This window comes from Rousettus aegyptiacus, unplaced genomic scaffold, assembly GCF_014176215.1.
Source record: "Rousettus aegyptiacus isolate mRouAeg1 unplaced genomic scaffold, mRouAeg1.p scaffold_m13_p_5, whole genome shotgun sequence".
In the NCBI taxonomy this organism is placed as follows: Eukaryota; Metazoa; Chordata; class Mammalia; order Chiroptera; family Pteropodidae; genus Rousettus; species Rousettus aegyptiacus.
In genome coordinates this window covers 61217906-61241052 of record NW_023416308.1, presented here as the reverse complement: position 1 = coordinate 61241052, position 23147 = coordinate 61217906, and the positions used below count along the sequence as shown (strand labels likewise).

General features: G+C 39.1%; 1 protein-coding gene across 1 annotated transcript in view; it reads right to left on the bottom strand.

The window, feature by feature from the left end:
• The window catches only part of LOC107517669 (transmembrane 4 L6 family member 1-like), a 38055-nt gene extending 18612 nt beyond the window's left edge, over window positions 1-19443 (bottom strand). The window contains 1 exon segment of the mRNA XM_036221567.1: window positions 19365-19443. Coding sequence (XP_036077460.1) covers window positions 19365-19443 — 79 coding nt within the window.
• Window positions 19444-23147: the final 3704 nt, after the last annotated feature.

Genomic DNA, 23147 nt, shown 5'->3' with positions numbered 1-23147 from the left:
TCTCCTCTTTTCTGCCATCCCTATTTCTCTGCCTTCTGCCCTGATGATTGGCCACTGCCACCGGTCACAATGAGCTCACAGCACTCCGAGGCAGGGCTGTTCAGGGAACTTGCCACTCCTTTTCCAATCCCCCTTCTCCTACAGGGAGCTTTGGCTGTGAGAGGCAACTTCTTTGTTTCTCCCAGTCCACTGCCTGACACCTGGGTTTCTGACCTGTGGTAGCTCAGATCACGCTCAGACATGCTGGTGTGCAGTTTGGGTGCTTTTTGTTGAGTTTTAGGTGTTCAGCTTATCGTTGTTTCAAGGGAAGAGATCTGGGAACATCTCTTATGCCGCCATGTTTAATCCCTGGAGATGCAATATTTTAAATAACTTTAGAAATAGTGATTTTGCATTTATTAGAATTGTTTGAAATTTTAAAGCAGAAACTATACCCGTATAATTCATTTGCCTTTAAAAAATTGATAATTAATTAAATAACATTGAAATTTTATAGAATATATATATTTTTTCTTTTTTTAAGAAAAAGGAATCCTGGGAACTGCCTCTTCAAGTTTTGCATCATGAGCAGCCAGCTTATTTATTGCCATCACTGACTTAGACTCATGCAGAGTTAGGATAAGGGAGACTGGCAAGTTACCCTGGCAGGATATGGTAGAGGGAACTAAAGGTCAAGTGGGCAGCTGAACTAGATGAATGCTAGATTCTCTAACACCTCTGAGGTTCCATAGCTCTGTCTCATATCTACTGTCCTTTTGTTATTTCATAGCTCTTTCAGTTCAAGCATGACAGTCTCATTACCTCAATTCTTTACTGACATTACTGAACACTTTTTATGTGTGTTTTAAAATTTTATTTTTATATACTTTGGATATTAGCCTCTTATCGGAAGTGTTGTTTGCCAATATATTTCCTATTCAGTTAATGGCCTTTTTGTCTTGTTGACGGTTTCTTTTGCTTTGCAGAAGCCTTTTGATTTGATGTAGTCCCATTTATTTATTTTTGCTTTTATTTCTCTTGCCTTTGAGGTCAAATTCATAAAACCCTCTCTAAATCCAAGGTCCATGAGTTTAGTACCTATGTTTTCTTCAATGTAATTTATTGTTTTAGGTCTTATAATCAGATCTTTGACCTATTTTGAGTTCGATCCATTTTGACAGATAGCATTGCAGTTTCATTCTTTGGTATGTGCCTCTCCAATTTTCCCAGCACCATTTGTTGAAGATGCTCTTTTTTCCCCTCCACTGTATATTTTTGGCCCTTTTGTTGAAAATTATTTGCCCATATATATGTTTATTTCTGTGCTTTCAATTCTGTTCCATTGGTCTGTGTGTCTGTTTTGATTATTGTCACTTTTCAGTATAATTTGAAGTCAGGCAGTGTGATGCTTCCAGTCTTGTTCTTTTTTCTCAAGATCAACAGCCGTATGAAAAGATGCTCAACATCACTAGCTATTAGGGAAATGCAAATTAAAACCACAATGAGATACCACTTCACACCTGTTAGAATGGCTGTCATCAACAGGAAAAGTAATAACAAGTGTCAGAAAGGTTGTAGGGAAATAGGAATCCTAGTGAAAATGTAAATTGGAACAGCCATTATGGAAATCAGTATGGACATTCATGAAAAAATTAAGAATGGAATTACCGTATGACCCAGCAATCTCTCTTCTGGGTATCTATGCAAAAAATGTAAAGACATTTGTAAAGATATATGCACCTCAATGTTCATTGCAGCATTATTCATGGTGGCCAAGAGATGGAAATAATGAAAATACCCTTCAATAGATGATTGGATAAAGATGTGGTACATATATGCAATAGAATATTACTCAGCCATAAGAAAAGATGAAGTATTGCCATTTGTGACAACATGGATGGATATCGAGATTATCATGCTAAGCAAAATATATCAGATAAAAAAAGTTGAGAACTATATGATTTCACTTTTGTGAGGGATATGAAACTGAAAGTAGCAAACAAATAAGACAAACAAAAACACATAGACAACAGTTTAGTGGGTACCAGAGGGGAAACGGGGAGGGGGGAGGTAGATAAGGGTAAAGGAGGTCAAATATATGGTGATAAGAGGAAATTTATATGCAGTGGTGAACACACAATGCAATATACATGTGATGTATTTTTGAATTGTACACTTGAAACATAATTTTATTAACCAATGTCACCTCAATAAATTTAATTTAAAAAATTTATTTTGACTCCTTTTCCAAAGATCAGTTGACAGAAATTTGGATTGAACATCACCCTTTTTGGGCTTTAGTACTCACAAATGTCAGAAGGCAGCAGAGAGTCCAATAGACCACATCCTGGTCATCACTACTAAATGTCCCTCGATCGGAGAGATTAGACCAGATTTCTGAGTGAACCTGAGGAAGTTCTTTGTAACCAAATGTGACCATTAGAGGGAGCCTAGACCTTGTGAGAACATAGAACCCTGGTGAGGTGAGGAGAACTATATGAAAAGAGCAGCAGAGCATAGGTTCTCTTATTCGGTTTTTAATTTTACTAATTAGGAAAATATTAAGCTTGGAAAATGTCATGCCTGTTTCCTGAGGGTTCATGGACAGATCCATGAACCCTACAGGGGTTTTTGTGAAACAAATAGTTAAATTCATTACTATTAGTAATATGTATTTATGCTGACTTTGATAACATTAGTTACAATAAAATATTTATTACTAATAACTTAGAATCATCTGTTTCTAAGAGAGAAGATATATATGTAACAGGCTCTGTGTGGGGACACAAAGAGAATTAAGATGCACTTTGCAGTGGAGACAGATGATCCTGAGTTGAGCCAATACAGGTGCAGGCACTCTCCCGCGGCTCCATGGTTCTTAGGGAGGGTGATGGCTGGGCTCCTGCACTCAGCAAAGGCTCTGCACAGACTGAGGATCTGCTTCTTTTTACTTAGTAAGCCTTGTCTTGAGTTATGAACAGAGATTGTTCCTGAGTTTAGCTCTTAACGCTTAAATGAATAGAAAAGGAATGGGGAGATAGGGCAGCAGAGGAAGGGCACTGAAGAGGTGGAAAGTCAACAGCTTTTAGAACTGGTCCAGCACATAGAAACCATTCAGTTCTGCTGTCATATGTCACCTATTGTTCTTGTTCCAGAGAAAGAGAAACCAGGGACTCATTTCCTTTGAGGTGTGAAGGAGGTGGGTTGTAGCTGTTGATGTGCATTAATCCAGGTGATTTCCTTTTATCTAGCCCAGAGTCCTAGTCACAGGCATTCAGAGAATATTCTTCCTTGGTTGTTAAGCTGGTAAACTGAGCGGTTGTCCCAACGCTCTGACTCCTGGTCTCCATGGGCAACAAGTGGGGCTGAGAATGTAGTGCACTCCTTCTTTGGTGAAACCCAATGCTCTGTGGGCTTTTGCTCCTGCTGAGTCACCCAACATGATCCAACAGCTTAACAGGCTGGCTTTCCTTTGGGAGCCCATCTGTTGACTTGCAAGTAGGTCTTTGACCAGACATTGGTGTCCTGTGTCAGATTCAAGATGCAACTTTGTGGTGATAGAAGCAGTTCTTGGGCAATGAACTCATAGAAACAAAAATATTCTTACTAAAGAATATATCTTTTAACCAAATTCTTATTAAAAAATTGTCAGGAGTTTCTTTCTTCTCCTCCTCCTCCTTCTTCTTCTTCTTCTTCTTCTTCTTCTTCTTCTTCTTCTTCTTCTTCTTCTTCTTCTTCTTCTTCTTCTTCTTCTTCTTCTTCTTCTTCTTCTTCGCAATAGACACTATTTCAGTACCACTGTTAAAGTTAGGCAAGGCAAGAAAAAGATGGATTTGGGGATGGAGGAGGCATACTTTTCTTAAATTCAGTTAGGCAAAAATGGATTCAGTGGAGGAAAGAGTCCTGGCCCAGGAGAAGAAAACTGGGTAACCACAGAGAAGGATTTTCAAATCTAAACTGAAGGCCTTCTTCTTGAAGCCTCTTTCTTCCATTGCCCTCTGTCTGGATGGCCCCTCTCTCTACCCAGAAGTTCTCTCTCTCCTTAGCAGGCAGAATGTCCATTTTTAACTTAGGCCTCAGTTTATAGATCTTACTTCCTCTGGGAGGCTTTCCTAACCACCCTTTCCTGCTGCACACTCCCTGCCAACTATTTCTCCCCAGACAATCTAGCCTTTGAGCCCATAAGATCAGGGATGGGGTATTGTATATTCAGCCTCCAGTAGGTTGCCTACCCTATTTTGCTCAATAAAGAAATACAGGTTGAAAAAATGACTATTCAAGCCCTTGCTCACCTTACTTTCCCATTAAATATTATTCACTTACTGTTCTGTTTACACCTCTTGGTTCATTTGTTTCCATAGTTTTCAATGTGTATATTTCTTATGAATCCAAGTAAATTACAAGCTACTGATGAATGGGTGCCAATTCTGTTCTTCTTTGAATTCTTCCTGCCATCAAGCACAGACCTGAAAACCTAACAGGGGGTGTTGTAAATGCTTTCTGATTAATTTAGTGAAAAGGTAAGACTCTGCCTGTGATTAACTCATTTCTAGCTCATTTCTTCCGACCTTCATGCACTCTCTGTGACTTATTCCCTTCTTTCCTCGGCTCCACCCTTCCTTGGCCTAAGATCACTCAGCTGAAAAGGGGAAAAGATGGAGCCCATAAGTAAGCCTACTCACAAGTGTTTTCTCAAAGAACCCTCTTTAGGATTTAAAAAGCCAGATTAAAACTCCCAGAGTCCCTTACAAGGGTCCTGAGGCTCAGCAGTTATCCCCTTAATTCTGAGTGATAGAACCAACCTAGCAGGTTGGTTATGAGAGTCCTTTGCCTCAGTTTTCCCATATGCATAATGGGGTTAATAACACCTGCCTCCTACCTTCTCCACAGGAACATGGTGAAATGTCATAACATGCACCGTAGTCCTCAGATGAAAGGTACCACATAAATACCAAAAGCTGTTAAAAGTCCTTGACGTATGGAAGATTATGGAAGCTTTATGGCTTATGGTGTTCACAGAAAGATGGATGAAAAGACAGGTGGTTGCACCCAAGGACTTCTTGGCACTGGGATCTGGGCAGCTGCCCATGAGAATTAGAATCTGTACATGAACAAGGGCCTAAAAGCTGTTGGCAGTGATCCCAGAATCCTTTAAAATTTAAAAATTAAATTTATAAAAGAATCGACCATAGTTAATAAATCAAATAGTGTAAAAGAAAAACAAGCTGGTAATAAAAGTTCCTTGCCTCATCCTTTTCTGACTCCTGTCCTTTTTCCTAGGGCAGCCACTTGTAATCTTTTGGTTTTACCTTCATACCTCAAAATAAAATGTTTACACTCCCATTTTTTTGATTGCTCAGTTTTCAAAATTAGTTATTGAATTGCTGCCATTGATCTACTATGATTTTACCATCCTTCATCCCCTTTCTCTCAACATTTTAATTTAGCTGTATCAGTATCTCATTTCTTTTATTAGTTTCCTTTGAAACTTTGTCATAAAATTACCACTCTATTTCTTGTTCAGCAAGCTACAGACATCTTTGACTTTCTACCTTGCAAAAAAAAGAACATTTACATTTTCCCCCTTTCTTTCAGCTCTCCTTCCTGCCTTCTACCTCCCAACTTCTATCATTTGAATTTCCACATTGTCAGGACTGATAATATTTGCACTCTGTTCTGAAACCATAACTGTACTTTGTGCTTTGTCTATGGGTTTAGTTTCAGAGCCGAAGATCATTTTAACTGTTTAGTGCAGAACCTGATTTTGTTTTATGATTATATTTCCTCTCTTGTAGAGCTTTGGGTGTTTTTTGTTTGTTTGTTTTTGTTTAAATAATGTCTGATTCTTTCCTTTTTCTGGCACTTTTATTACATCCTTAATTTATTCTCGAATACTTGATCCAATAGTCATTCTGTTAAATATCCTCCATCTATTTTCCTCAGACACCCTCTCTAGGGCTCTCTGTCTGGTAACTAACTGCTCTTTAGATGCCACATGATCATTGCTCTGGGCTCCCTCACTGCTTCGGTTTTCTGGAGCCTAAATCTTTCCTGTTCTTGGTTTGCTCTTTTGCTTTACTGGGGCATATCATCAACAGTTTCTCCAGAAAAGCATATTCAAAATAAGTTCTTGATTTTGAATGCATAGCTTTGTTTTTATTCTGCTCTCAATGCAAGTGATAGTTTGTCTGGGTAGCGAATTCAAAGTCGAGAATATTTTTTTCCTAGAACTTTGAAGGCCTTATTCCATTGTCTTCTAGTTTCCAGTGCTGCCAACGAGAAGTCTAGTTCCAGTCTGATTCGTGTTCCCTTGTAGGTGACCTGTTTTCTTCATTCTAAAATCTCATAGGGTCTTCTCTTTTTCCTTATTATTGTGAAATTTCACAGTGATGTGTCTAGGTGAGGGTCTGTTTCATTGTGCTGCACACTTGGTGGGCCCTTTCAATTTAGAAATGCTTATCTTTCATCTCTGGTAAGTCCTTTCATATAGTTTCTTTGATAATTTTCTTCCCTTTGTTTTTCTAAATTTTTTTTTTTTACCTCTACTGGCTATCATGGGCTAAATTGTATCTCCCCAAATTCATATGTTGAAGCCTTACCCCCTAGTACTTCAGAATGTGACCGTATTTGAAGATAGAGCTTTTAAAGAGGTGATTTAGGTAAAATGAGGCCATTAGGGTGGACCGTAATTCAGTATAACTGGTGTCCTTAGAAGAAGAGGAAATTTGGACACACAAAGAGAGACATCAGGGGAAATACTTTGTGAGAGGAAATATCAGAGGATACAGCGAGAAGGCTCCCATTTGTAAGCCAAGGAGGGCAGCCTCAGAAAAAACCAAACCTGCCAGCGCCTGGATCTTAGACTTCTAGGCCTCTGACCTGAGAGAAAATAAACTTCTGTTGTTCAATCTACTCAGTCTGTGGTACTTTGTTATGGTGGTCCTAGCGGATTAATACACTGGTCAAGTTCTATATGAATAAATACAAAAACAAAAACAAAAACAAAAACAAATTTGAATTGGTTGCTTTTAATAAGGAGAATTTATCCAATCACATAACTAAATAGTCAAGGGTGGTAGGCTGGCTTGGACCACTGCTGAATTCAGGGGGCTAAGCAACATCGCAATGCCACTTCTTTCATCTGTCAGCTCTGTGCTCTGTTGCTCTGCCTTTATTCACAGGCCCGGGGTAGAGTTGGGTCACATGTTCTGAGGTTTAAATTCAGTGGAAAAGAATTGCTACTTCTCTTTTTGCAGCTCCAGAAAAGTCTTTTTGTTCTTCGTTGGCACCTTCTGAGCCAATGACTGAGATCAAAAAAATGTGGTGCTCTGAATATCTAGTCCAATGTCACATCTTGAGCTGGGGGTGTGGAGTCATCCTCATCCAAACTGCATGAGTGAAGATGGAAGAGGTGTGATTACCTTATCATTACTAATAAATGCTGGGGTGCTAAATAACAGCAAAGGTTTATATATGGAGAATTAAATTTAGAATTTTGATTTTAAGTGTGTCAGCAACAGGAGCATATCTGCATTCGATTAACATAATTGTGGGATTTAATAGTGGAGAATGGTGAGAGGCAATAAAGATTTGACCCAAATAATATTTAGTGGGCATCTACTATGTATCTTGGATATAAGTGAGTATGAAGACAAAGAACATTTTTGTCTTCAGTGAGTGTGTATGGTCAGTGATTATTGGGAAGTTTCATTTGTGGACAGGTGAGCCATCCTTTAGCACTTTTCTATGACCTCTGTCTTTGTAGTGGGATCTTATTCACCAACACTCGCACTCCATGAGAGAGCTCTGGTAAGAGAAACTTATTTCAGCGAGTTTATCATCCCTAGTCCTTATATCCTTAAAATTGGATCATTTGCAGGCATGCCCATGTGCCTTTCTTTGATAGATGGCCTTCAAACTGATGTTAGGGCAGAGAAAGTGGAACACTTTCTCATTGGGAAATCTCATAAGACTCAATGAGATCTGAACATGCTTTATAACTGTCCTCAGGAAACCCATTTTTTGGCTTGATTCCAGGTTCCATTACTCACTCACTGGCTGGCCTTTGGTCTGCAATTCCTAGCTCATTGCCTCAGTTTCCTCATTTGAGAACAAGCTCCAACCAAATCTGTTTCTGCTGCCCTGTCGACTGATATCAGTTAGAATGAAGGTGGTACTCATTATCATCACTATCATCACCATCATCATCATCACCATCATAATCAAACAATGACAATAGTAATAGTAGCTTTCTACATATCAAGAACTCTGCCAAGTGATCGTTTTTCATACGACAGCACTTTGTAGTAAGTGGTCTCATTACATTATTTTCATTCAACACATGTGTAAACTGAGGCATAGAGGGGCTAATTTTGATTTGCCTCACCTGGGGCCATTGTTTTTAACTATTATACTCTGCTACCTTCCCAAACATCAGGAAATCAAAGGGCTTATGGCCCAACAGCCTGCTTCTAGCCTGAGAGGGCCCAACTTCAGTGTCCAGAGAACTAGAACTACTTGGGGGATTTAAAAATTACTTTAGTGATCATGGAGCCTGACACTCAGATCACAGGTAAGGAAATTGAGGTAAAAAGATTGAGTGACTTAGTCAATTTTATACCTAATAGGATCTCTTAGTCAACAATGATTTCAAATATCACAGCTCACACATTAATTGCTAATTAACAAAGTGTTCTATTCCTATGACACTGGTTTTCAGTGACAAGTAGAAAAGTTGCAAGCACCTCTTTCTGATATGGGTATTTTCCATTTCAAGAATCAAATCAGACTCTTCACATGGGTGTTTCATCCAACGCTTCAGCAAAATTCTTGCTAGTTTATGCATGGGCTCCTCATTGCTGTTCCACAGTGTATACTGTCGGTGTTATCTGATACCAACAGTGTCATCTGATATAGGAATTTTGTCATTAGCTCCTCTATTTTCTCTTTAAGTATCATATTGGTTTTTGAACTTTGGGGCTGGTTTTAGGAGTTTTTGGAAAAATTCGCCTATTTATATTTGTCCTGAGGAGTACAAGTTTGAACCATACCTCCGTAGGTTTTTTTTCTCTTCTCTAATGACTAGATTAATCAATTTCTTTAAAAACAAGGCCAGTGGGCTTTGTTTGAACACGAAATGAGCATCAAATGGCTTTGTACTTGAGACGTTCCATAAGAGACAGTGTACTGGGCACTAGAGATGAATTAATTGCCCATAATTAAATCAAATTTTCAGATTGTAAAAGAAGGTGACTTTATTTTTTAGTTTCTGTGGAAAATGATCACATTCAGAGATTTGCTTCTCCCATTACAAACTCAGTCTGTAGTTATACGAGCATCCTTTTCATTCTTTATATTTATGATTTTATTTTAAAATGTAGTATGGCTATTATTATTTTAATCATGACTTTTATACTTCAATGAGTCATATTTGAAGTCTTTATCCAATTTTCAAATTGGTAGCATAATATAATACCATAATTGACATAAAAATGCTGATTTAACAAATATGAGCAACAATATGCCAATGACGTATGATGCTTTGGCTGAGACAAACCACGTTCTATTAATTGAACGCCAGTTAGAATAGGTCAATTCGGTCCTTGTAGGAGATGAGCAACCTTTAAAAATGTAACATTTATTGGAAATTATATGAAATTTCCCACAATAATAATCTTTCCCTTCCAAAAATACAAAATACTATAAATTAAAAATTTCCATTTTTTTCCTCATAAAATTACCAAACCATATGTAGCCAAACTGATAGACTACTTGTCAACTCCTGTAGCTGGTGGGACATAATAGAAGAAACAACACTCTAAGACTTTATTCTGGGAGAATCTGTGCGTCTTCTGGGAATTCACCATAAAAGTTAGGGTCATACACCGCAAACATCCTTGTGGTCTTTCACCAAGTCATTTGAATTTGTCTCAGAGAGGTCTTGTCCCTGACTTAAATCTGTGTCTAATACAGAAATGCAGGTGGGAGGTTCTAGTAGAAACTGAAATAGCCCCTTTCTCGGCAAAATTGTCTTTGGTGCCTATGTGGACAAGTATAGCACAGGAAGACAAAACATTGTCCTTGCATCTGCCTGGCTTGAGCTCCTCGAGGATTTCATAGGACATGGGTCTGCTTTTGCCCTTTGTCATGGGCTGAATTGTGTCACCCCAAAATTCATATGTAGAAGTCTGAACTCCCCAGTACCTCAGAATGTATTTGGAGATAGGGGATTTAAAGAGTTCAGTAAGTTGAAATGAGGTAATTAGGATGGGTCTTAATCCAATATGACTGGTGTCCTTATAAGAAGAGGATATTAGAACACAGACACGTATTGAGGGAAGACCATGCAAAGATACAGTGAGAAGACAGCTATCTACAAGTTAAGGAGAGAAGCATCAGGAAAAAAAACAAACCCTACCGACACCTCGAAATCAGAATCAAGTTTCCATCTGGTAGTATTTCCCTCAGCCTGAGGAACATCGTTTAGCATTCTTTGTAGTGTGGGTATACGAGTGAGTGACAAATTCTCTCAGCTAACTTTTACCTAAGAATGCCTTTATTTCATCCTCATTAGAGGTCACAAAGAATGTTTTTGGACTGAAATTTAAAGGGAACTTCTTTTCTAAGACTGTATTAGCTCGATACTTCCATTAAAAAGCAAGTTACAAAAAGTCTCAATAGTGAGAACCAACGATTTTGAGAGTGTGCTAAGGCTAGGAAGGCTATTTATTAAAGGGTTGCTTTTGAAATGGAGAAATGCTAAGTAATCATTTAGATAGAATACTAACAGCTCTGCCTATACAGACATCTCCCTTAAAAACAAGGGGCCTTTATTGTAAAATGCTTTGGGCAAATGAAGCCTTTGATGAAGGTGTGTCCTTTCCACAAATGACATGAAAGGCGACACACCAGATGTAGTCTTACACCACATAAAACACATTTGTAGGAAGAAGTATCAATACATGAAAACCCTATTCTCTGTCTCTATGCCTCTTTCATTAGGATTTATTATAGTATCAGTTGTTCATTTGTAGGCTTTATTAAGCACTGCAGAAGGTACTGCTGGGGGATGTAAAACTGAGCAAGCATGCCATCTGTTTTGTGGGGACACGTTGGCTAACTGGGGACACAAGTCACGGGCACAGGGCAGCTTGCACAGGAACTATGGCATAGCAGAAAGACACATTGGCAAGGGCATTATTCTACAGAGGACTCGAAGGCCTAAATAATACAGGATGTGAGGGAAAAGGGGGCAGGGCTGATGTTACTATGGGAACTATTTCCGAAAGAGCTGGATTTTGATACATACCTTGAAGGAAGTGGAAGCTGTGATCAGAAATGAGAAATTTAGGAAAGAAGTGTTGGAGAAAGGAAAAAAATATAAAACTATAATGGACTTGGTAAAACATTTGTTTAGCAGGACATAGACAGCATGATAGAAAGTAGATATGAAATTACAGAGGCATAGACTGTGGGGAGGTGTGGGCTGCATGGAGCCGAGACATGGTAGGGAGGTCTTGATTATAAAATGAGAGGTTATAATATAACAGGTAATTGTGAGGCACTAAATAGAAAACTACCATGTGCAAAACAGAGTTTGAGAAAGGACTTTCTGGGAGAGAGAGAGCAAAGCTTGGAGTCACTGGAGGTTGGAAACTAACTAGGAAATTGTCATCATTTTAGAGCAGTGCTGTCTAACAGAATATAATGCAAGTCATATAGGAAACTATATATTTTCTTATAGGCACACTGAAAGAGTAAAAATTAAAGTAAAATTAATTTAAATAATATACTTTATCCTGATAATTGAAAATATGACAAACTAACATATAATCAGTGTACAAATTATTAATAAATGATTTAATAGTTTTTTTATACTGCATCTTTGAATTCCAATGTACATTTGCACTTATGGCACATTGCAATTTGGATGTTAAATTTTCATTGGAAATACTTGATCTGTACTTAGATTTTATAAAATTTAGTTTAAAAATGTTGATGCATATAGTCAAGTTCTTCCAAACATACTTAAACGTTTTCCGAAAACTGAATTGAGTATCAGTTATTAAATAAAAATTAAATGAAACTCAATAACAGTAAAATATTCAGTTCCTCCACTGTACTAGCCATATTTCAAGTGCTCAATGGCTTCATGTGGCTGGTGGCTACTGCGTGGACAGCTCAGGTGTAGAGGCTCGTCCTGAGGGTCTAGGTAAGAGTAGGAACTTGAGGTGGAGGGAGTTTTCCTCTGAATTGTGCTTATCTTGATGCTCTAAAGAGCAGAGGGAGCAAATTAATTTTGTTCTGGGAGAGCATAAAGATGGTCTCCTTGTGTCTAAAAGTGTTACTTCGTAAGTTTTCTGATGACAGGGACAGGCAATTGATTCTACTCACTTTTTTCCCACTGTTTTTTTAAAAAATTATTTATTTTAATAAGTTTCAAATATACAGTACATTGGTTAGACATCTATATAGTTTGTAAAATGATCTCCACAATTGCTCCCGCCCTCCCTTCACCCCCACCTAGCTGATGGATTAATGCTAACTGCATTCCCTATGCTGTGCTCCCCATCCCTGTGACCATCCACCAGCTACTAATTTGTACATCTTTAACCCTTCACCCCATTCTCCCAGCCTCCCAACCCCACCTCTGTCCATTACCAAATTGTCCACTATATTTGTGAGTCTGTTTTTGATTAGTTTGTTCTTTTATTCCTTAGATGCCACATGTAAGTGAAATCATATAGTGTTTATCTGTCTCTGTCTGACTTAAATACTTTCTAGGTCCATCAAAGCAATATCTTTTTCTATCCCCTTCCTTTTTATATGTAGGGGTCTTGTTTTCTTATCCTTTCAGCCACTCTATCTTTTGGTTGAAGCACTTAATTTTTTTCCATTTAAGATACTTACTGATAGGAATGTAGTTGTTACCATTCTTTATTCCTGTTTTTGATACATGTTTTTTCTTTTTAAAGAAGTCCCTCCAACATTTCCTGTATACTAGCTTGGTGGTGATAAATTTCTTTAGCTTATTTTTGTCTGGAAAGCTCTTTCGCTGTCTTTCAACTCTAAATGATAGCTTTGCTGGATAAAATATTCTTGGTTGTAGATCCTGGGTCTTCATCCTGTCAAATATTTTTTGCCAAGCCCTTCTGTCCTGCATAGTTTCTTTTGAGAAATCAGCTGCCATTCTTATGGGTGTTCCCTTATAAGTAACTATCTTTTTTTCTTTTGCTGCTTTTAATATTCTTTCTTGTATTTAACCTTTGGCATTTTACTTATGATGTGTCTTGGTGTGGACCTCTTTGGACCTTTGATTTTTTGAATTCTCGGAGCTTCCTGGGGTTTTATGTCCATTTCTTTCACCAAGTTAGGAAAGTTTTCCATCATTATTTCTTCAGACAACTGTTCAGCATCTTGATTTTCTTCAAGTATGGCTATCAGACAGATATTTGGACCCTCAATAGTGTCTTATATGCTCCTTAAATTATGTTTATAGTCTTGGCATCTTATCTTTTGCCATTCTGCTTGCGTGTCCTTGGCTTTCCCATCCTCTTGATAGGGCATTTGATCCTTTTCTTTATTCACTTTGTTTATTCCTTTGTTTATTCCCCTTAATATACTTCTCATCTCAGATAATGTGTTCTGCATTTCAGACTGGTTCCCTTTTATAATTTCCATTTCCATTTTTATGTTTTTTTCCTCTTCGTCGAAGTTCTCACTGAATTTATCTACACTTCTCAAAAGTTTGTTGAACATCTTTATAACCAGTGTTTAGAACTCTGCATCTGTTAGATTGCTTGACTCTATTATATCTGGATCTCTGTTCTGTTTTCCCATATGGCTTCTTCTTTGTCTTCTCCTTTTGGCTGCCTTTCTGTGTCCATTTCTATGTACTAAGCAAAGCTCCAAGTTCTCCTCATCTTATTAGTGTGGATTTGTGAAGTAGGTGTCCAGTGGCACAGTCCTGAAAGGGATTCAGCTACAGGCCAAACGTAGCCTAAGCCTCTACGCCTCCGGGGCCACCTGTTAAGATTAGCAGGTAATCCACAGATGCTTATAGTGTTTATAACTGCCTCAAAAGGCCACTCTGGAAACCAAGGCCAGCTGCCTCCAGTGTGAATCTAGGCGCTGCTCAGCAAGAAGCACCTGACTGGCTGAGGATACACCGGGATGTGGCTTGGGTGGAGCCGCGAGTTGGAGGAGCTGGGGTTTCAGGGAGTCCTCTGGATGGAGTGATCTCTGTTACCACTTTGATGACGTCACAGCTATGTCGGCGCTGAATCCTCACACTGGGAGTGTGGAGAGTCACCAGGAAACAATGGATACCGCAGGCACTTGTCTGTACAGACAAGTCTCGCTCGGCCCTCACTCCAACAATGCATCCCTGTAAGTCCCTGGTGCCCCCTGCGCGCAGCCAAATCGGCACTGGTGCTCAGAGTGAGCAGGTCTGTTGCCGTGAAAATCTGCTCGCTGACACGAGGCATCCGACACTGCCACCACCTCCGTCTCTGTCTCACTCAGCTGCTGGAGACCAAGCAGCCTCACTTCCTCGCCCCTTCCTACCTTCTGCCATTGAGGGGTGATTTGTTGGATTTCTCCCTAGTTGTATGACTTGTTCATTTAAATCCCAGGTGATTTTTCCATGTTGCTGTTCCTTCTTTCCATTACAACTTTGGTCACCAGAGGGATGAACAGAGCCTCTATCATCTACACCATTTTTTTCGGCCCCCCTCACTTTCCTTTTTATCCTCACCCAACGCAACACCTGATAGTGGTGAATGATTATAATACACTCACTGACCTAAGGAAACCACTGCAACCTAAGTCTTGAATTCTTTTCAGCTTCTCGGAGCACCATGGTCTGTTCATTTTTATCTAAATGTACCAGTCTATATTCACCTTCTAGTCATTATCAGCATCTGCAAGCGTGTGTCTACCTGCCTCTCAGGGGCCCTGAATTAGAGAACATGGAGTGGAGAGTTAGCAAATTGGGTTGAACAGAGCTTGACCTGAGTATTCTCTCCTTTTAAAATTCTTTTCTAGCCCTTCTTCCATTCCTCTTCTTGTTTCTCCTTCCCTTATACTAGGATTAATCTCTGAAATAAACACATGAAATTGTTCTACAGCGCTATAAAAACCTGATAACTTCTCGTTTTGACATATGATTTTTGCAGAGTCGTGGTCACCTCTCTGTGAAAGGACAAGGGTCAGTTCAACCCTACATAAAGTGCCCTTGACTCTCATCTCAGCCAAGATAAGTGACTCACACTACCTGCCACTACCTGCCAGGCCATTCCACTCTCTGCTGGGCCCAATTAAATCACTGTACTACCTAGAGCCTCACAAATCAGCTGCGTGTCAGATATACTTTTTATCTTTTTTAAAATCCTTTTTTTGTTAATACGGTTTTGGATTTATAGGATAATTGAACAGATAATGCACAGAGTTAGTTTCATGTCCCCATTACCCTCAGCGCACAGTTTCCCCTATTCACACCTCGCATTAGTGTGGCACATTTGTCAAAATTAATAAATCAATATTGATACATTATTATTCACTAAAGCCCAAAATTTACATTAGGGTTTCTTCTTTGTGTTGTACATTTTATGGGTTTTGACAAATGCATAATGAAATGTAGCCACCATTATAGTGTCATACAAAATAGTTTCTCTGCCCTAAGAGTCCCTTGTGCTTTACTTAGTTAAGAATTCAAAAGGACAATATTTCACGACATGTTGAAATTATTTGAATTCAAACTGCAATGTCCATAAATAAAGTTTTATTGAGAAAAACTTACATCTGCTTACATCTTGTCTATGACTGTTTTTACTTTACAGCAAAGTTGAGTAATTGTACCAGGGACATCCAGCCTACAAAAGATGAAAACATTCACTATAGGCCTTTTATGGGAAAAGTTTGCTGACCTCTAGTCTAGATGATACATTCTATAAAGTTTGAATTGTTACCTCTCAGCACTTAGCTAGGGGATATAAACCTAGTATCTAACCTGACTGATTTAAGATACAAAATGTCCTCTCTACAATGTTAGCTATTAGTTCCATAGTCAACTTTCTCCTGAGGCCAGACAAACACATAAAATAACAGCTACAACACAGTGTGGTAAGTGCTATAACAAGCCTCAGGCACCAATAACAGAATCATAGGCCCAAGAATCAAAGAACCACCAATCATTTATTTAACAAATGTTTATTAGGTACCTGTTAAATGCTGGGTACTGGTTAGGTGTTGGGACTATTATGGTGAGCCAGACAGATCTGAAAGGACTTTAAATCTAGCTTATAATTATTATAAATACAGGAAGAATTTTTGAGGCCATCTGATGTAATCCTCTTATCTGATGAAGAAACTCTTGCTACAGCTGTCTTGGCAAGTACCATTTACATTAATGTGGTCTATCTCCAGTGACTGAAAATTCATGAATTAATTTGTGTCGAATATTGGACAATTATAAATGTTAGTTGTTATGCCTTATTTGACTTTATTCTACTTAAACTGTCCCTCTCAATAGAAATGATGTATTTCAGAGCTGAAAAGTGCCTGCTAGAAAATCTAAACTCATTTTTTTTTCATGAGACAGAAAAAGGTATTAACATTAACTAAAATATAAGCTCTAGGAGGATAGGGATTTTGTCTTTCATTCACCACCTGATTAACAGCATTAACCCTAGAATAAACTTTGGCACATGATAGACACAGCATGTGTGTATGAATGAGTGAATAATAGTAGGTATCATATACTGAGCATGGACTATGTATTAAACTCTTTACATAAATTATCTCGTATCTTTCTCACAATAAGGTGGGTGTATTCCTTCATTCCCATCCTACTTACTGGTGGCTCAAATGATACTTAAAAAACTTGCTGAGGCTAATAGACTTAAGGGGTAAAGCTTAGGTTAAAGCTTCTTTATCCTTCTTGTGGGCAGTTGTCATCCTTACCTGTACTCTGGAGATTTAAGCTGTGTGGGCATTCCATAGGCTTTTCTTTCCCAGCACAGGAGGATAACTGGATAAGGGCAGGCACAAGTACATTGAGGAAATAGTTGAGCAAATGTTGAACGATCTTTGAGACACTTCTGAGCCCAGGGGCACTGTATGGGGACCATTTGTAAAGCATACCGCATGTCTTAAGGATGGTATCACAGCTGGCTGATTCCCTACCTGTTCTCAGATCCATCCCCTGCTTTCCCCCATCCTTTTATGTGTCACAGAGAACTACATTTCACGAACTCTCTTGTTGACAGGATTCTAGATGGCAAAGCCAATAAGACACACTGGTAGAAGAAAGCAGAAGCCAGGACAATTCTGCGTCTCTTAATCTGCCTTGGGTGGCACTTTCAGTTGTGGCTGTCTCCCCTGAGCTCTAGCTTCTTCAAGATTCCCTATCACTTTGTGGTCCCACCTCTGACTGGCAGCCCCACAGGGGTTCTAGCTCCAGCCTACCAGTTCCAGTATTGATCAAAGCTCCCTTCTCTTGTTGTTCAGCCAAGCCCAGGGATGGAGCAGCACCCTGCTTTTGCTAATCACAGGGCTGCCTCACCATCTCATGTTTGGCTTCTAAGCTCTTTCATCTTTTGTAAAATAAATTCCTTATATTAAAGTTCCTCTGGTGAAAGACTTAGAGTTGTTTCTGTTCCCTGACTTGATGGTCCTGAGTGTTAAGTCCCCAAGTTTCAATATCTTAGAACGATACAGATTCATTTTGTGTGTCCTTAAAGGCCAGTTGGGTATTCATTGGGAAGCCTTCCACCATGACTCAGGGCCCATGGTCCCTCTTCTTGTGACTCTTCCTTTCCCTGGGCCTTAGAGCTCTCTCTCCGATGCTCTGGTGGCACAGGGAAGAGTCCAGAATTAAACTTGGGAGGGTTTAATGACCCTGTCTTGGAAGTGGCATGTAACAGTAGTGTCCATAATTTATTGGCCAGAACTTCAAGAGAAACTGAGAAATATATTTTTGCTGTGGATCCAGGAGGAGAAAAAGATAGGCCTTTACTATACTGGGATACTGGGAGGCTGAGAATCTGATTGAGTTGACCAGTGTGGGCACAGATTGCTCTCCATTCCTTACCTTTCCCATTCATTCTTCTCATCTTACCTTGTTCATACATATTTTAGCTGAAAGACACTTATCGAAACCTAATACAAGGTGATGCCTATTCTCTGGAGGTAGGGATGAAATATATATTAATATGTTCTTAACCAGCCAGTCAGACCACAATATTTCCCTCCAGTTCTCAGAAATTGGTACATGGAAGTAGCCCCGAGCAGACTGGTGATAGCTGAACATTCTTTCATATATTTCACCAGTGCGGCTAAGAATTTGCTCCCCTATGCTTGGATATGGTATGTCCTTTGCTACTCAAAGATTGGATCCCACCAATTAACAACATCACTCATATCTGGGAGTTAGTTAAAAACGCAGAATTTCAGGTTCCCGGTTAGCTGTACTGAAGCAGAGTTTGTAATTCAATAAGATCCTCAGGTGACTTGTGTGCACATTAAAGTTTGAGACGCACTAGTGTAATTCACAAAGTTAATATTTTGCTCAGCTGGTATCACAGGCCTCTATGGGGGACACTCTGTGCTGGAAGGAAGGGAAGGAAGGAAGGAAGGAAGGAAGGAAGGAAGGAAGGAAGGAAGGAAGGAAGGAAGGAAGGAAGGAAGGACTCCACCAAACTTGACAGGAAATTCGACTCAGGAATTTGGAGAGATCCAAAAAGAGATGAGAAGAGGCTGTGTCTTTAGGTTCATAAAGTTACCATGAATCCGTCAGTTAACAGGGCAATTTCCCAAGAAGTGCCAGGATTCTAGAGATGGCTTTTCTTTAATCTTGATGACTCATTCTTCCTGAACTAGCCCTAATCCTTTAATAGAATGTTTTTCTGTAATATAGTTTTGGTGGTGCTACAATGTGTCTAATGAACTAATGATATATGGATGCACAGGGTGTACAAGGCAAGGATGGGGGCCAATTTAGTGAGCTCAAAAGGGAAGCCAAGCCATCAACCGAATTTAGAAGCTGCCTATTGCCCAGGCTCCATTGGTTGCCATATGTTGGGCTCTGGGAAACCTGTGGTTGAGAAGGAACTTAATAATATTTTTATATTTTATCTTTCAAATCATTCTTCTAGGAAGGCAGCAGGGCAGATGGTACTCATTCGAGTGTCAGATTATATCTGAATAAACTGGCAGCAGGTTCTGCTGGAAGTTCCTTCTTAGAAGGACACTGATCTTTGGAAGGCAATAATAGGCTAAGATTCTTCATGGTATGTAGAGCAACCCCAGGTGACAGTCCAGGAGGCCAGGACTGTCCCCGGTTCTCTTCCAAGTGCTCCTGATGATGCTCCTCCCCGATTCCAGACCAGTGATTCTGGTCCTGTCTGATGCCTCTGCCACGTGTTCTCCTGGCATCAGGCACTCCGCCATCATGGAACTCGCCATATTGTCACTCTCTTCTTACTTGTCCATAGGCCCCACTAGACTGCAAGCTCATTATTTACTCACTGAGATTGGGACAGCCCCTACAACAACGTCAACACAATACATAGGTCAGTCGAGTAAGTGAATGAAATGGATGGTAGAGATGAATCCATTAATGGCATCTCTGTGTTATAAAACAGAAGCCTCAGTGCTATTTGCATTTTTCCTGCTTCAGCACGTGCTCATGTGATTTGGTCACGAGGTCCTATCAGTTTTAATCAGTTTGAACCATCAAACTGTTTCCACTTCAGCCATATCATTTTATATTCCCATCAGCAATTCACAAAGGTTCCAATTTTGCCACAACTTTTTTAACATTTGTTATTTTTGTTCTTAAAAAAAATTGCAATAGCCATCCTAATGAGCATGAAGTGATATCTTATGTTTTATTTCATTTTATTATTAATTAAATTATAGTAAGAACATTTAACATGAGATCTGTTCTCTCAATACATTTTTAAGTGTGCGATACAGTATTGTTAGCTACAAGTACAATGTTGCACAGCAAATCTTTAGAGCTTATTCATCCTGTGTGATTGAAACTTTATACCTGTTGAGTAGCGACTTCCCCTGACCCCCGCCTCCTAGCCCTGGGCAACTACTCTTTGTTTCTATGAATTTGAGTATTTTAGGTATCTCATATAAATGATATCATTCAGTATTTGTCCTTCTCTGACTGGCTAACTTCACTTTACATGAAGTCCTCAAGTTTCATCCACTTTGTCACATATTGCAAAATATCTTTTTTTAAAAAAAGACTAAATAACATTCAGTTGTGTGTATGTCTATATGTTTTCTTTATCCATTCATTCACCATGGCCGTTGAGGCTATTTCCATATCTTTGTTATTGTGAATAACGCTGCAGTGAACATGGGAGTGCTAATATATCTTCGAGATCCTGATTTCAATTCTTTTGAATAAATATCCAGAAGTGTGACTGCTGGATCATATGATAGTTCTATTTTTAGATTTTTTTTTTGGGGGGGGGAGGGAATTCTCCATACTGTTTTCCATAGCAGCTAGACCATTTTACACTCCTGCCAAGAGTGTACAAGGGTTCCAATTTCTTCACCACCTTACCCACATTTATCTTTTTCTTTTCTGATAATGGTCATCCTAACAGGTATGAGATGAAATCTCATTGTGGTTTTGATTTCTGCTTTCCCGATGGTTAATAATGTTGAGTATTTTTTCATATTCCTGTCAGCCATTTGTATGCCTTCTTTCGAAAAATGTCTGTCAAAACCCGTTGCCCATGTTTTAATTGGGTTGTTTCTTTGCTATTGAACTGTTTTCCTTATATATTTTGAATATTAACCCCTTATCAGATAGATGGCTTGCAACTATTTTCCCCCATTCTACAGGTTCTTTTTATGCTTCATCGTGGCTTTGATTTGTATTCCTCTAATAACAAGTAATGTTGAGCAGCTTTTTTATGTGCTTATTGGCCATTTACTTATGTTTTCTTTAGAGAAATGTCTATTCTAGTCCTTTGCCCATTTTTGAATTTTTATTGTCGTTGCTGAGTTGTGGGAGTTCTTTATATATTCTAGAAATTAATCCCTGAAACCAGATATCAGATACATGATTTTAAAATATATTCTCTCACTCTATGGGTTGCCTTTTAAGAGGTCCTGTATTTTTATTTGCTAAATCTGGCAACTCCGTGTGTTTGTGAGAGTTCCTCCATACCAGTGGTTCTTAACCAGAGGTGATTCTGCCCCACAGGGATATTTGGAAATGTCTAGAGATGTTTTTGGATATCATAATTGAGGAGGAGTGCTATTAGTGTCTGTTGGACAGGGGCCAGGAATGCTGCTCACCATCTTAAAATGCACAAGACAGCCCCAGGTACAAAAAACTGTCCAGTCCAAGATGACAATGATGCCAAGGTTGATAAACTTTGTACACTGCTGCCTTTCAACTCTTCACCTTCCAGGATATTTGGAATTTGCACCTCCAGGGATGACTCTGTTCTTCAAGCTTCTCCCAGAGTCCTCTGAAACCCAGTTCTGCTGCTATCGGTAGAAAAGAAGAATCTATGGCAGTGAAAGCAACAAGATCACTGGAGGAGGTATTTAGGAAAACTACCCTGCTCACCTGTTTCATGGAGATATGATAGCCATTAACTAACTTCCTCTACTCTCATGGACCAGATCAAGTAAAACTTCTGATCTGAAGCATCCCAGACACAGTAAATATTTATTGATCACCTACTTTATACACGAGGTACTGTCCTAGGCACTTTGACAAATATTATGTACTTTAGTCCTCACAATGATCTTGGGAAGTAGGTAGCATTTCCATTTTATACATAAATAAATTAAGTTTTACAAAGGTTATAACTTTGTTAAGCATTTCTTATGTTGGATTGTATCCTACATGCCTAGCTCATAAATTGAAGAATAATAGAAACATAATTAAATATTTGTCAAATAGGTGAGAATTAACACAGCAACCAAATGGAGGAGCTAGGGTTTGCCTTGCTAATTCAACTGTAGGGTCTCTGAGAGCCAGAATTGTTCACTATAATTTTTAAATAGTACCTTGAGTACCTAGCATGCTGCTAAGAATATAACGTATTCCATAAATTATTTGTTTTTAAAACTAAAGTGCACTGTACCATTTTTGGAGCAAATGCATTTCTTTGGAATTTGAATGTTTGTCTCATGTGAGGCTTCCATGGAATCATAGAATCTCAGAGCAGGAACATCCCTCGGAGGTTATGTAGTACAGCATCCAGCCCAACAGCAGGATATCGTTTTTAGAAATGGTTCTCAAAGTGTCGTTCCTGGATTAGTAACACCAGGAGCATATGGGAATTTGTTAGAAAAGCAAATTATGTAGCACCACCAACGACCTGCTGAGTCACAAGCTTTGGGATGGAACTGAGCAATCTGTGGTTTAAGAAATTTTCCAGATGTTTCTGATGCAGAGAAAGTTTGAGAACTGCTCTACTGCAGTCCTGATGGATTGATCTGCTCTTTCTTGGACATGGCCACTGATGGGTTTCACCACAAGGCATACCTTGTTTTATTGAGCTTTATAATGCTGTGTTTTTGACAAATTGAATGCATGACCCTCTACCACCAAAAAGATTGCAACTCGCTTTATGGCAATACTCACTTTATTGTGGTGGTCTGGAACTGAACCCACGATGTGACCGAGGTCTGCCTATATTATCAGATCGTCCATCCATTTTCTCATCATTTTAATTGTTAAAAAAGATTCTCCTTATTTCTAGCCAAAATCTGAAGCTTTTCCTACATATTGGCCTGATTCTGTATTATGGAGCTAGATGAAATGAGGATTAATATACTAGAATTTTCTATGTATAGATAAAAATAGGCATTCTTCATGAAATACAATTCTAGCATTAGAAAGATGGGGGTGGGGTGGACAGCAGCAGCTTAGTTTGCAGCTCATCATGGATGATTTGGAAATTGGCCCCATTCCCTGAGGACTAATGAGGATCAGATCGAGGCTCCACATCACGGTCAGGATTAAATTACTGGCCTCCCAGTCTTTCCTTCTCATCCTCCTCCACTTGATTTAGGTCTCTCTCTAACAAAGCTGTTGATAGGGATCTCTCAAGGGCATTTCTCCACCACTTGATCTTTCATAAATGGGGGCTTCAACTTTAAGCAGTCCAGAGAAACTTGTC